The sequence below is a fragment of the Tenrec ecaudatus genome, chromosome 16 (genome assembly GCF_050624435.1).
Source record: "Tenrec ecaudatus isolate mTenEca1 chromosome 16, mTenEca1.hap1, whole genome shotgun sequence".
NCBI classification, from domain to species: Eukaryota; Metazoa; Chordata; class Mammalia; order Afrosoricida; family Tenrecidae; genus Tenrec; species Tenrec ecaudatus.
In genome coordinates, this window is record NC_134545.1 from 23,062,266 (window position 1) to 23,078,330 (window position 16,065).

Sequence of the window (16,065 nt, forward strand, 5' to 3'; positions counted from 1 at the left end):
GTCTCACAGCAAAGAGGCAGGTTGTTCATGGAAGCAATTAGCTAAACATCGTTTCCTCTTCCTATTCTGAGTTCTCCTTCCTCTGCTGCTCCAGGTGAATAGAGACCAGCGCTCGTGCCTCGAGGAGCCATGGGCAGGCATTCCAAACCCAAGGCACTACGGCATGAGCCAGGACGCAGGAGAGAAGCACTAAGCACACCACTGGGCCAATTAATTGGGTTGTCTCCTGAAACCAGGACCCTAAACCTTCAAGCGAAGAAACCACAAGTCGTGAGGTGTTTTGTCGAACAGACGCAACCTCAGCAGCTGTTCTTGTTATTGCAATCAGCTATAGCTTAAAATAATCTTTAATATACCTTTTGAACGATCCACCAGGCCCTCCCCTGAAGTCTGATCTATATTTCTGAGACCCACAATCCATATACTGTTAGCCAACGGTCTAGCACATGCTGATTAGTAACTGTGTGCTTGGTCGAACACGGGTATGAATTAATCTGGCTCTACTGGGAGTAAGAAAATCAATGCTCAGTCCCTAAGGAAGCATACTTCTTGTTCCAAGTGCAGAGACACCTCAGGGGGACGACGTCAGCACGTGGCAAAGATGTAGTGTCACTGATGTGGGGCAGATGGGCAGAGAGGAGCATGAGCGCAGATGCTGGAATGAGTGTCTATGCTCAGCTAGTCATCTTTTCCAGCCGTGAACCGCCATGGTGGTGAACACACACACCTGAGCTCACACCTACTCTCACTGCCCCTCACACTCAATGCCAGCCCAGGCCCACCAGTGGCATCTGCTGATAGGACGGGCATTCATGGATGTGGCACCAGGGGTTGGACTAACCTGCAAGTAGAAGGCGGACGATACTGTGCGTGGGCTGCGGACAAACTCCATAAAGAAGGCCCCATCCTGAAGTCAGAGGAGCAGGAAGCGGCGGCAGTGGAAGCAGCAGCAGGTGCAAGGAAGCGAAGAAACAAAGTGTACCGGCAAGTTAACCATCAGGGGAAGGAATAGGGCGGGGGTGACAAACAAAATATGAAAAGGTGAGAAATAAGGACACAGGAGGGAAGTAGAAAAAAGAAAGAAAAATAAATCCATCCAGAGAGATAATACTCAAGGTGAAAAGCATACAGATAGTCCATCTGTGTGGGAGAAGCACCTGGGCTAGGTCCAAGCTCCCCTGGATGTTTACTGCCCACCCACATAGCTCGGAAATTCCTTCAGACCTATGCTGGCGGGGTGGGGGTGGGGGCAAGGCCACGGAGCAGCTTGGTGGGGATGGCCGAGAAAGGATTGGTAGCTGTCCATCTGGCTGGGGTGTGAGATGCAGAGAGGCCAGACATTTCTACTTCTGCCGCTGTCACTACCACGGCAGCCTGACAGAACAAGAGGAATCGATGTAGGAGATAATCTTAATTTTCGGGACAGACCCGAAGCATAAAAGCAGCCATACTGTCTGCTGGACTACTGGCTAACGAAAGCATCACCCAGAAGCTAGAGATATGTAGTTACAGCGCAGATGTACAAGCAAGCACACATTGGCTTCATGAAGCCACCTGCCCATCCTGCCTTCCTCTGGTTAAGTTAAGGTTCAAACCCCCAAACCCACCACCCTCGAGTCGATTCTTGCTCGCAGCGACCCTATCAAACAGCAGAACTGCCCCCACAGGGTTCCCAAGGCTATAATCTTCACAGAAAACACCCAGCACATCTTTCTCCGCTAAGTGTGGTGTGTTCAAGCCGCCAACCTTTAGCAGCCAAGCATCTTAACCACTGAGCCACCAGGATCCCTCTGGCGTGGTTCCAGTCGTTGCATATTTGAAACAAAATGGCACAGAGGTTTTTCCAAAGACTTCTGGAACAAATAAACATTTTGCACACACAACCTCCCCAAGCGGCTCCTGGGCTTAAAAGCAGCTTTGGCCTTCCGTGACTGGCACAGGCAGGGCTGCGCCTCTGAAGAGGCATCAGTGTGCTACTGTGTGCTGTCAAGCCTGTGACCCTACAGGACAGAAAGGACAGCCTTTTTTTGCTGCCAAGGGCCGTTTGATTATTTATAACACCATCCTTGGGCCCTACTGGCCAAACATTTAACTAACTCATCCCTAATGTGATGGCTGGAATTGCATCTCTTTGGTGGGGTGTGTGATGTTAGCTGGTATTCATGATGTCCAAGGCCTTATGTGGTCCGTGGGCTGGATGTTCCCCACCTTTCCTAAAGGACAAGGTAGAGCTGCCCCTCAGGGTTTGCTAGGCTATAAATCTTTGCTAGTTGGTTTGTTTTCCTTCCCGGAGTGGTCAATGAGTTAGAACCGCCAACCTTTCGGATAGCTGCTAAGCACTAAACCACCGAACCACCAACAATCCTGACAGCACTGGCAAGATACATAATGACAGTGCTAGGAGCGTCGACCATTCCTCAGATCCGCACTGTTGCCTTCACTCACAACTTGCATGTGCTCTAAACCCTGGTTTGGACTGGCCTTTTCTTACCCAGGTAGGAAGGTATCACAGGACCAAGTATAAAGCCAGTGTTCATTGCTGTTACCCTTTATACGGAGGGAAAAGGGGTCCTTGAGTCCATCCAATCCAATGGCTACCAACTATTCCAGGGAGATTTGGAGGTGCTGTGAAGATTACTTGGGCAGGAAATGAAGGCCTGGCTCGCCTGTCCCTATTTACCAGAACCTTCTACCAGCACCTTTACATTCAGAGTATGCTTTAACTGAGCAAAGGAATCTGTGATTACAACTTTGGAAGCTAATGATTAGCCTCGCCATATCATTTTCAGGAAGAAGAAAGTAAGGCCCACACAAGGTAAGTCATTTCCCCAAAGATACCAGATCTCTATGTGATTTCACCTCTACCTTAGCTTCCATGGAGCCCCTTCTGCGTGGCTATTTCACTTTGCAAAGTGCAGTGAACCTGCCCCAGGCCATGGGATTTTAATAGCTTCCCATGCATGTGAGAGCTGGAAGGCTAAAAAAGAACTCACGCCTTCGAAATAAGACAAGAGCAAAGAATAATGACGATATTACGGGTCCGCAAAAAGAAAGAGCCAATCTATCTTGGAAGAAATACAGGCAGAACGCGCCTTGGATGGTGAGACCTCATCTCTTGAACTCTGAACATGTCATCAGGAGGGACGAGCCCCTGGGGAAGGACATCACGCCTGGTCAAACGGAGGGTCGATGGAAATGAGGCAGGCCCTGCGTGAGATGAATCCACACAGGCTGCAACAATGGGCGCAGGACTGTGAGATCGGTGCAGGACCAGGCAGTGTTTTGTTCGGTTGTACACGAGGCCGTTGTGAGTCACACTTGACTCAGGACACCTAACAGCAACTTCTGTAAGCCTGGTCGGATACCGTGCATACTCGAGAATAAGCCGACGCGAATCACAGCCGAGGCACCTAATTTTACCACAAAAACTGCACTAAAAATGTGCTGGAAAACTCGGCTTATACACGAGTATATCACTACCATTCACTTATCATGCTGTGCTATAATTATTATTTACAGGCTTATTCCCCAAATAAACTGTAAACTCCTGAGGGATAGGCCAGTTCTCTTAGCTCTGCATCCTTAACACACAATGTACAGACGATGCTCGATATCATGACTACCTAGCACTGAATCCTAATCCTTTCAGCTTGTCTCCTACAGGGATTACATCATCAGGGATGACATTGCTCCTTTTTTCTGATTTTCTTACATCTTCTTAAAGTCAAGAAATGCCCTCAGTCCTTTCAAAGCCATTAGACTGTTTATGCCTTGCTGTGACTGGAAATTCAGGAATGGCCCGTAGCAACTCTCCAGGTTGTGGTTTTCCTCCAGTGAAAAAATGAGACATTCGAACTATCTGGGGGACTGTTTTATCAAGCCTGCTACTGTTTCCTGTAAATGACTGCAAACTCCAGAAGCAGGCAATCGAAAGGTGGGCTGTGGAGATGCCAACTCAGGAACCCTGGGCAGCCAGATCACACGTTGACCAGGGTTCTCCACATCGGCCATCACGTGGCACGTTTGGGTTGCCTTTTGCACAAGTAACTTGGGAATCAAGGGCTAGCCACACAACCCGGCGACAGTACCTCCATGAGGATGAAGCGTTCTGTAGGGAAGTGTTCCACACAGCAATCTACTGCTTGGTCTGTGGGACAGTCTACTGTCTCTAAGTGTCCCCAAAGAAATCAGTGCGCAGTGGGAAAAGTCAACAGACAATGACACACAGGTCTCGTGGGCATCACTGTTTCACTTAAGTCCCTTTTCTACCAGGAGATGTGGACGCAGACTGTGAGGAGTTGCAGACAGACTATCCTAGGGCTGTTGCCAAAGCCATGGCCTGCACCAGGGCTTCACAACTATTGCCAGCAGGTCAGCCCCTACCAGCCACCTGCTTTTTATAGTCTGCAAGCGAAGAAATGGTTTACAGTTTGATTTACATCTCATTCCACAAAACCGAAAGTATTTCTGATTTGGCCCTTTGAGTAGTTTGCTGACCGGAGATTCTACAAGATGCCTGTAGCCTCCATCAAAATTTTTTTCTCATATTTCAGTTGCAAAACTTCAGGAATTAGCAAAAATTCCCAAAACCAGAGAAATCATTTTCACTTTCAACAAAAAATAAGTTGAATGAGGGAATGACTATATGAAGTACTACACACTATTTTCAAAAAATCAAGTTTTAATGAACTGTATCATGATATAGGGAAATTTCAAGATATAAAGTAAAATCGATCGACATGTAGATATAGGTGTACTTGAGCACAATTTTGAAAAGTAAAGTTACTCTTCTGAATCTCCTTTTTCCTTCCAGTGACAGGAAGCAGATAAGAAAGCATCATCAACTCATTCTACCACATCATATGAAAGCCCTTCACCGGGAGGGCCTCTTACCTTTCGTGGGCTGTCCACGTAGGTGGGTGTCATGGCAACACTGTTGCTCTCTGTGGACTGAGCAGAGCTCTTACCGGCATGCACTGCAGCCTGCTGCTCACCGAGGCACCTGGAAGACAGAAACACAGGTGGCTGCAGGTTGCTCCGAGCTTCCCCAAGAAGGAGCCATGATAGCCAAGATGAAGAAGTCGCTTTCACGTCATCTTGGCATGTAGACTTCCGTCGTGTGTTCTCCCTCAGGTCCCACATGACACATACCCTTTACTTCATTCACTGTCCTCAACAATCACAAGTCCTCCATAGGAAACCAGGATGGAGCCCAATTTTAAAAGCCTCCTGGCAGTCCCTGGGGCTTACACATGACTCTACAGAGGCTTTCAGGGCTCCATCCATGAATACCATGTTTTTAATCCCCTGGGGAGATTTTTCCTCTGAATTTATGATTAAATATGCCAACAAAAATGCATGCTGAAAACTACAATTATATTAACAAATACCTAAATTAAACAGGGAGAAATGTAATCACGCTACACATTCTGAAGTTATTTATATCCTTATCTTTCAAACATAAATTACTTACAATCCCCCTGCCCTACACACACACACACACACACCTAAATTACTCCATTAATCTCAGCAACACAATCTCCTAACACAAGACAACTGTGTTTTTCTGATATTTCAACTCATTCCAATGTGCATAAATGCATATTCACAAATTTATTTTCCTGCGTTTCCTGCTCAGGGACCATGGTGGTGTAGTGCACGGTCTGCATGTCAAACCACCGGCAGGCCCATGGGAGACACACTGGGCTTTCTACTCTTGTGAGCAGTTCCAGTCTTGGGATGCGGTGGGGTCCGAGATGAGTCCACATTAACTCGATGGCAGGGAGTCTGGTTTAGTAAGTTTCCTCATCACTGAAATTAACTATGAACGAGTATACCTTAAATGTTCTTCCCGGTGAAAGCATTTAAACATACCCCACTGCATTTTCAGTAGGTATTCGGGGCTCACATGAGTCTTAAAGGCTTCAATGTCATGACACACGCGTCATGATGGACACTCTTAGGCTCTGCCCAGGTCCCTGTCCTGAAAGTTCTGCTTCCACACAGCCACCTTTGGAGGGTGACTTAGCCCCAGCACTCACTCGGGCCAGGTGAGGCTATCATTAGGTCTGGGTCACAACCCCAGTTCTCTCGTTGCAAGTTAGGGAGTTTCACACATGACTCTGCACTTCAGACCATTGGCCTTCACAGATTCTCCTGAACCGAAGCCCCTCAGGGAGGTCCTGCATAAGCTCAGGTTCTTCAAAACTCTAAACTCCAGAGCAGCCAGCCCATTCTCATCTCTCCTCTAATCACGTGGCCAGACTCAACCTGCTTCTCCATCACTACTTTTCCCCAATTCCCACTCAGCAAGTGACTCAAGGTGTTCACTCTGCAAGCACTGCAAGGCTGGGCCTCGCGGGCCCCTTTAACTTGCCATCCCAGACAGTGGAGTTCTCTGATGGGCACAGACTTTCCTGGCAAACCACATGCCAACATTCAAAACGCCAAAACTCAGAAACCCATTGCTACTGAGTCAACACCAACTCACAGAGACCCAATCGGACGGGAAGAACTGCCCTGTGGGTTCTGAGGCTGTAACTCATTATGGGGCGAGGAACCTCAGCTTGCTCCTGAGGAGTCACTGGCAGCTTCAACTGCTGACCTAACTCAAAACCACAGAACCAACAGGACCCCTTCAAAAGGCCAAGGTCCCTTTCGTTTTCTACAGTCTCCCAGCAGTTCTAGTTGTATGGCTTTTCAAATGCTACGGTCCTGAAACAGAAGACATGAGGCGGGGCTTACTCTTTCTAATCCCATAGAGTTACAGTCTGGGAAACCCGCAGGGCAGTTCTACCCTGTCCTGCAGGTCACTGTGAGTCAGAAGTGACTCAATGGCATAGCCATTCTTTACAGGGAATTCTTAATGTAAAAGGATACTTAACAAACCTATTTGTAAAGGTTGAAGGCAGGAAGGCTTACCTGTGGGTGGCGACCCCTTTGGGAGTCAAACAACCCTTTCACAGGGGTCGCCCAATTCATAACAGTAGCAAAATAACAGTAATGAAGTAGCAACGAAAATAATTTTATGGTTGGGGGTCACCACCACATGAGGAACTGTATTAAAGGGAGGAGGTATTAGGAAGGTTGAGAACCACTGGCTTACAAGAACTTTCTATTCCTAATTTCCAATATTCATTTCATACATGTTTCTGACTCACAGTGACCCTAGAGGACAGGATAGAACAGTCTCTGAGTTCCCAAGACTATACCTCTGTATAGGAGTAGAAAGCCCAGTCTTTCTCCTTCAGAGCGGCTGGTCATTTTGAACTGCTGACCATCTGGTTAGCAGCCCAACTTATAACCACTGCACCAACCCGGCTCGTAGGTTCATTTTGATCACACATTAAGCCAATAACAGTAGGTCCAATAAATCAGGATAATAGTAGTGTAGCCAGGTCCTAAATACAATTCCATTTAAAACATTCAAGTTCAGCGTTCTCTCAGTCTATCCCACTTATATGCACAGGGCCCGACGTCGCAGGCTGGCAGTGTGAATCCAGCAGGCTTGGCCTTCTCTCTCTTGATTGTTTCACGCAGCCATCTGTGCCCTGTATGTTCTGAAAATGGGAAGTTCTATATAGACGTTGGAGCAGAAAGAAAAGAGTACTTTCTAAGTGGCAGGTGGACTTTTGTCTGGAGGCCCAAAGGGTCTTGGGTGTCTTTTTGGTAATATTAGTAAACACTGCTGGTTTCTGCTAAATTCATTAATTAACTAGAGATTACATGAGGGTGGCCCTCTACCATCCCCTCTCTATGCATTGAATGGAATGCTTTAAAAACAGAAACTGCTTCACACTCTGAGGTGGAATTCACAGAGGAAAAAGCGGAATCTGTAAGCTTGATCCTTTCTTTCAATCACTTGTACTGTACTGTCTCTCTGTCCACGGCATCACTGTGGTCTTTTCTCAGCCTCATCCAACACGTACATACCCAAGTACACGTTCCCTACATCTCCCGGGGCCACAGCAGCAGATGAGAACAGGGACAGCGGTGGCCAGGAATCTTGGATTACCACAGAGACCCTTCCTATGTATTGTCTGATCCATACAGCTCACTGTCACTAATTCTGACTCATAGTCACCCTAATGGACAGAGTAGAACTGCCCGTGTGGGTTTTCACGGCTGGAAATCTTCATGGGAACAGAAATTGTCATCTTTCTCTCACAGAGCAGCTTACCCTACCACAATGCATAACCTACTGAACCGCCGGGGCTCCTGGGACACATAACAACCCACAGGTAGTGACTGGTCTACACGCTCCCCTGGGGCTTAGGATCTGGATTCAGAGAGGAGGAAGCGCCTGCACTGTGTGTCATGGCTCAAGGAGAATGGCTGGATGCATCCGGGGAACATATATGAGAGCACCTGCCACTCTGTCAGGAAGACCACCAGGGAAGTGACATGTGTTGGGAGGAGGCCACAGCCTGCAGAGGCACAGGATGAAGTACAGTGACAGATGCTCCCGACCGCTCTAACCACCGAGCTACCAAGTACACATAGCTAGGGACATCTTAGATAGCTGTGAACATCTGGTCTCTTTGGGGTGTTTCTTGCCTGCCCTGCCTTGGCTGCCATTGGTTCCTTCTTGCCGTTTAGGAGCAGAGAAGACCCTTAACCAGCAACTTACTGCTTCCCATTCTGATCTTACCCACACTGATAATCAACACAGGGCAGAGTTTGGGAGCCTCTCTCCTCCACACGAGCTTGACTACAAACATCCGCTGATAGAGAAGGACTGGAAAGGAAAGGGAAGTAGACTGGGGATGGGCAGAATACGGTTATGGTGACACAACAGGACTACAGGTGAAATTGTAAAAATTCTTTCTCGTGTTGCGATAACTGCACCAGCAAACGTGATATAAAAACCGGGCTCCCTCGACTCTCTACCTTCATCTTTGAGGAGCTGGACCTTGTCACCAGGAGCAGTCCTCTGGAGCAAGGACAAGGTGTGGGGCCTCTGTGTGTCTTGCTCCCACTGTGGGGCGAGCTGAGCCTCATGCTTGTTATCAGGGGATGCTATTACCCCAAGGAAGCCCTCTGCTTCTCGCCTGAGCAGACAGAGGCTCCTTGGACATAACGTGCTCACAAACACATGAAAATAAGATCGCCACCCCCGCTTCACAGGCTCCCAGCAACCTACCACTCCCTCTCCTTTTTCCCCAGGGGACAGGTCTGTGATCAATCACAGAGCAAACCGCCTGGACCAAGTTCTGGGCTCTTTGTTGGGTCTGATAAAAGATATTTTCTGAAGAGGAACTAGCTCTCTGACATGATCCCAATCTAGCCTAGCTCTCCGCCCCCGCCCCGCCCCCATTGCTCTCCCTTCTCTCTCATTCCTTCTTTTCCATCGGCACCACCTTCCGTCTTCATGCAGCCTCTGCCGTCTCCCGCTTCCTGGCCAGCCTCCCTCCTCCCCTATACACAAGCATGCCTAGAAGTGGGGGACCATCGCTGAAAACATGACTTCCACCCAAGACAACAAATGGCTATTTCATGATCTTAAGAAATTGCTGTCATTTTCCCCCCCAAAAAAACCATTTTATCAGGAGCGAATCCAGGCATCGTATGAGTGCACTGCTGTCATCTGGAAAGGACATTTCAGCATCATGGCCTTGATGTTTACAAAAAGAAGAGAGCACGGATCTTTCAGAGATTCACACAGAAATGTTTACAGCGGAAGGGATGATTACCTGGGATTTGACAGAGAACCCCGGGAGGGTCACAGAGAATGGGACACCGATGAGACAAGGTCATCCAGGGGCAGGCACAGTGAAGCTGGTGGATGGGGAGATGGGGGTGGGGAGCGGGGCTGGCCTGTCTATCTTTCATCTGTATTAAGTCAGTAATACCTTCAAAGGATTCCTCCTGCTACAAGCAAGTGGAACAGCCACCTGGTGATGCTGCTCTGACCACGTCCCGCGCACTCCCTCACTTAGCCCTGAAAGCATCATGTGCGCCGCTCCTGTGAGGCCCGGCAGACAGATGAGGTCCGTCTCCTCTGATACACTCAGTTTCACGTGCATACAGGGGTCCCACAGTATCCTTTCTTCCACCATTCACACCGCTGGCTTCTCCCCGCCCTCTGAGTGCACAGTGAACTCAGGGCAAGAGGAGCGAACTAATGACTGCGGGCCTCTGTGGAACACTGCTAAATGCTCTTGGGAGCACAGAATGAGGAGGCAAAGGAGGCTCCTCAAAATAGGTCTTGCCTGTGCATGACAGCAGGATCCCTTTCCACCAAGTTCCACTTTCCCCTGGGCTAGCCCTTCCCTCCCTTCACAAACCAAAGTCACCGCCATTGAGGGAATGCTGACTCACAGTGACACCCGCCACCCCACCCCCACCCCCCGTGGGCTGCCGAGACTGTTTAAGGGAGTAGAGAGCCCCGGTCTTCAAGGCCGGCCTAAACTTCACCTCGTAGGCACTCTGTGCTTCACAAGACACCGTCCCCATCATTGTCCGGGGAAGTGGGCACTTACAGGGGCCATACATTCTGAGGCCCAGGAGAGCCACCTGGAGAGCATGCTCATGATGTTGGGACTGAAGGCCCTTGGGATGAGGACAGATGATGTCCACCTGGCACTTACTTCTGACTGGCCTCCATCTCCAACAGAGCAGACAGAGCGGACGTCCCCTTCTTCCCAACCGGGGGGACGGCAGACTCAAGGGAGTGCGTAGAAATGGGCCCGGTCATCTGCAAGCCTTTCATAGCAGCTCCTTTCTACAGCAGGGAGAGGACACAAGGCTGTCACTGTCAGCCAGGACATTGTCCCATTGGACACCATTCCATTTCCTTTCCCAAAACATTTTATTAGGACATAATCTAGACAGCATACCATTCAATAGTCATCTCGAGCAATCGTGTACAATCATCACAAACATTTTCAAAGCACTCTTCCTTCTTGTAGTCCTTGATATTGGCTCCCCAAGACCCCCTAGTACCCACCCTCCAAGAACCCTGATGCTACTTATTAGCTCTACAGAACCACCCAACCTGGGTTTCATATACCGAAAAACAGGGAGATACATAACAGAGCCAAGAACACTACCAACCGTAACAAAATACAGCAGAGACAAGGCCCAATCGGGGGGAGGGTGTGGCAATAAATATGAAAAACCAGATTAAGCTCAAAGTAGATCCAAAAGAAGATCAAATGATGAGGTTTTAATCATTCAAGTCAGATCTGTCATTTTCATCTATTTTAATCATTTCTCTAATATTGTCTGGTAGCCAGGTTATTCCCACCCCTCATATTTTGGTCATAGGGGAATCTCTGGAGGCTTATTCCCTGTGCAGGTTCTGCTCATGTATTCTGGGTGGTCGCCATCCATGCCTGAGCACATGCTTCTACAACTGTAATGATTCAGACCCTGGGTACCCAAGTTACAAAGCTGAGGAACACGGAGCTTAGTGTTCAGTAAGTGACAGAACACTGTCTTTCACCCCACAGGTTGTTAGGCTCCAAACAAATTGCCTCTTTGAGTTGGTTTATTTTGTATTTTTTAAACATTGTATTAGGGACTCATACAACTATTATCACAATACATACATATACATACATCAATTGTGTAAAGCACATCTGTACATTCTTTGCCCTCATCATTTTCAAATCATTTGCTCTCCACTTGAGTTGGTTTAAAAACAACACCTTATTCCCTTCACTATAGCTGTGGGAAGTAACATTATTCTTATTCCATTAAAGAGTAAACTGAGGGTCAGGAAAGGAAAGTTAAATCCCAAATCCCACAGGAGCTAGAATTCAATCTCCAGGTTCCTGACTTCAAAACCAAGGTTCTTCCTACTACCCAAGCATTCCTAGAAGTTTTCCTAGTCTTCTCAAAGTCAGGCTGTGTACAAAAGGCAGCTGGTGTGGCAACACGGACCTTAAGGTTAAAGACAAAAAATAACACGGCAAACGATGGAACTTTACTCAGCAACAAAAAGTCATAAACACCAACATAACGAAGCTTAGGGGCATCATGCTGAGCAAAAGAGGCCATCTCAAAAAGCTACAGGCCGCATGATCCCATTGAGATGACACCTATGGGGGCCTGGTGACACCATGGTTACAAGTTCGACTGCGATACGCAAGACCAGCAGTGAAAACACTGAGGGAGAAAGGTAGGGCTTTCTGTTCCTATACACACTTACAGACTCCGAAACCCACCCCGGGGCAGTTCTACCCTGTCCGACAGGGTCTCTGGGAGTCAGCATCAACTCAGTGGCAGTGAGGTTTGGGAGTTGAAAAAGACAGAAAGTATAGTGATGGAGAACAGACCAGGAGTTGCCAGGGATTAGGGGTGGGATGAAGGTGTAATTACAAAAGGTAGCATGAAGGGAGGTGTGTTGGTATGATGGAATACATCTATATCCTGATTATGGTGGTGGTTACATGAAGGTTTATGCTTATTCAAAGTTATAGACCTGAATCCTAAAAAGAAGGGGGATCACTTTAATACTTATTAAATTTATACTTACTTTAATTAAAATAAAACAAAAATACAATTGAGTTCTACATGTGCCTCTTATTAGCTGGTTGTCCTCAGATACATGGCACAACCCCACGAGTGTCAGTCTCTTCATGGCTACAAGAGAGTGAGGAACTCTAAAAGCTACTGAGAAACAAAAACCAAAACCGCCATAGCCTCCCAGTGTTTCTAAAGCAGAAATCTTCACTCAAGCTCATGGCCGCATCATGCTCCCATGGAGCCACAGTGATTTGAAACTACTAACCTCTGCTTAAGAGCTGAGTGCTTTAACTTTGCACCACTCCATAAACCAAACTCACTGCCATCAAGTCAACACTGACTCACAGAGATGCTATCAGACAGGAGGGGAACTGCCTTTTTGGGTTTCCAAAACTGTAATTATAGCGCTAAAAAGCCTCATTTTTCTTTCTCAAAGGGGCTGCTGGTTTTGAACTGCTGACCTTGTGGTTAGCAACCCAACGTGTAACCACTACATGACCAGGGTTCCTCTAGAGCAACTTCAGTGTTAAGAGGATACTGGGAGGAGGGAAAATGAGGAGCTGATGCCAGGGGCTTATGTGGAGAGCAAATGTTTTGAGAATGAGGAGGGCAATGAATGTACAAATGTGCTTTACACAATTAATGTATGTTTGGATTGTGATAAGAGCTGTATGAGCCCCCAATAAAATGATTTTTTTAAAAAGAGGATACGTTATTGCCTTCACATCTCCTGAATGAGTCTCTATTCCGCAATTCAACAGTGTTTCACTCACATGGCTGCGCTGAAACCAGGTCCCATTTGGGGAACACACGTAGGGGCTGTGGCCCCAGGTAAAAAAAAGAGGGCGGCTTCAGTATCATGAGACATGGTCTACAGTCATCCCTCCCTTCTCCCCCTTGCACCCATCCCTTCCTCTTTCTCCCTAGAGAATGCATTATTTGGATTTTAAAAAAGCATTGGACAATGTAACCAAAGGGAAGTCCCTATACCAGGAGGAGGCAGGTCCTGTTTCCAGACCAGGCCTGGTCCCCAAGAAGCCCCAAGACCACCCCTCACCCGGATCATGCGGTCTGAGCGGTGCCGCCTGCGGATCCGATTCAAACCCTCCACAAAGCGGATGAAGCCGTCCAGGAGTTGCCACTCCTCCTCATCCGCCCGGGGCCTTTCCCCATAGACGTCACAGTGGGCTTCCCCCTCCGTGATGCGCTTGGTGGCAGTGACGCAGGCTGGCAGCAGCAGGAAACGGGTCCTCCAGAACTTCAGAGACTCAATTAAACTATGGAGGATAAATCAAAGGGGGAAAAGGAAGGCAGTGAGAAAAAGTAGGAATAAAAGCATTCCCTGATTGTCTCTCTGGAGAGCAAGCGTGCGTCTATCTTCCCACTCGTGTGTGTTTATCTCATGGTACAGCTCATGATTCATTTAAAATACAAAATCTGAAGGAAAGCCACAGAAGCTTTTACTTTACTGTAAAATAAAGAGACGGATTTTGTGTGCACAGGTCCCATGAGCCTACAGCTTGTTATCATTTCTATCCTCCATCACACATCAAAACTGAAAATCAGACACCACAGAGTTAAGAGGACAAGTGGTCAGGAACAGGTGCACTGCCACTCCCACCAACCATACATCATCCTGAGTCTTTAACCCAATACAGGAGATGTCACTGAAGATTAGATGCTCTTTTCCTGTTCCTCTCCCCTCTGCCCCACAAACAGACATCATTTTGTAATTAAAAATTAAACAAAAAAGCAGGACAAGAGTGTTAAAATATATATACCCCCACCCCCGCCCTGACCCCCAAGGGCAGCAAGCGTGGAAAGCCCAAGTCTGCTCTCTGACCTGAAGTCCTCGGAGCCAGCAGAACAGATATACTGATCCAAATAATTCCACTTGTATTCCTCCAGCCTTTCATGGGAGAATTCTACCCAGCAGGAGACGAACTCAGAGTCCGAGTGGGAAGGGCAGAGGCTATAGGTATAGTGGATCTGGGCAGATTCGTAAGGATACCTGAAAAACAAAGGCAAGCCCACAAGTCCAAAAGAACCCCCAATTCTCCACCTGTTCTGTCTCAGTCCATTTCGCACCAGCCCCGCTGGCATAGTAGTTCTGAGTTGAGCTGATTGAAAGTTCAGCATTTGGAAACCACCAGCCACTTCATGGGAGAAAGATGAGCCTTTCTATGCCCACAAGTTAGTCTTGGAAACCTGCAGGGGCGGCTCTACCCTGCCCTACAAGCGCCCTGTGAGTTAGAAACGACTCCATGGCAGGGAGTCTGGTCTTTTGGCTTTTTGGTGTCTAACCTTCAGCTGCAATGACCAAATCATCCCAGGGAACAGCTAACAGCGGTGCTTTCTCGGCTCTTTTTAAATATCTTCATTCTCCTACGCTTGGAGTCTTTATTTTTTCTTTGGCTGGCTAGGACTCATGTTACACGAGACCATCTTAAGTTGAATCACATTGCTTTTGAAGGTAGGTGAGTGGTCACTCTGAAACAGTCCTAAAATAGTAAAATCGTAATTCCAAAAGAAAACCCAACTGTGGAGTTAAGTGTCTGAGCCACGGGGCCCAAGGGCAGTAGCGGAGAGCCTGAACAGCCAAGCACTCACTTGGGCAGGTAGCGAGTTACTGTGATGATCTTATCCTTCAGCGTCACCTTGTGGAAAGTTCTGCCCATACTCAGCCAGTAGTGGCCCTCCTCCTCAGGGCGATTTCGGGACACGAGGCCTATCAGAGGAAACAAAGAAATCATTTTCTCTACCTGGCTACAGGTCATTCTGACAACAGACAAACACATCCCCCCATATAGATTGAGAAAAACAGAAACAAGGTTTGCTTACTTCCTTAGGTGTTACTCCTCTTTATTTACCGCAGAAAGTTGTCAGACTGTCTGCTACCCACTGCCATACCGATTTCAACTCATGGCAATCCTACAGCAGAGAGTACACCTGCCCCCTTGGCTCCCCTTGCCTGTGAAAACTGACAGCCTCATCTCTTTCCTGGGAAGGGGCTGGTAAGGCCAAACTGTTGACGTGGCCCACATGGCTGGAAAAGCAGATGATTCATATCTGTTGGGTGCCAGTCGCTGTATAAGAATTCTTTATGTATTTTTTCTTTTTTTCTCCTCCTCTTTATCCCTACTCTGCTCTCTCACACTCCCTTGCGGACTTACCTCTTTATGTATTTTTATCACTTATTTATTTAAGGGATAGTCAATTTATTGAAGGTATATGCATAAAAGAATAAAACACTGTTGTTTGGGAAGTTTGCAGAGGAAAGGCTGTTGGCATTTCTGCAGACAGTGGGTTTTGGTCTTAACAGGTGAGTGTTTCAGTGTCCATGTTTATAACCAAAGGTTTTTACAGAATATGTAGTTACTACTGATATGATTTACATTTACACAAACACCTCGTGGCACTTGTTATTCTTGAAATGAAGATTCCCCAGGCCTTGGTCTTGCAAGTTACATACAGACATTTGGTCTAATACTGTTGTTAATATTTCTATTCTACCTCTGGCTTACACGAATTTGGTGTAACCCACACAAACCATTTGCCCGTAGATGGTCTTTTTGAGTTTTTGGTCCTCAACAA

The 16,065-nt window shown here is 47.5% G+C and overlaps 1 protein-coding gene across 6 annotated transcripts in view; it reads right to left on the bottom strand.

Annotated features, from left to right (window-relative positions):
- The window catches only part of DEPDC5 (DEP domain containing 5, GATOR1 subcomplex subunit), a 157,465-nt gene that overhangs the window by 43,005 nt on the left and 98,395 nt on the right, over nt 1–16,065 (bottom strand). For all 6 annotated transcript variants that reach the window (XM_075533338.1, XM_075533337.1, XM_075533336.1 and 3 more), the window contains 5 exons: nt 15,082–15,199; nt 14,315–14,482; nt 13,529–13,748; nt 10,590–10,723; nt 4,894–5,002 (listed from right to left, as the gene is read on the bottom strand). In XM_075533338.1, the coding sequence (XP_075389453.1) occupies nt 4,894–5,002; nt 10,590–10,723; nt 13,529–13,748; nt 14,315–14,482; nt 15,082–15,199 (749 nt within the window). The remainder of the gene's footprint in view (nt 1–4,893; nt 5,003–10,589; nt 10,724–13,528; nt 13,749–14,314; nt 14,483–15,081; nt 15,200–16,065) is intronic.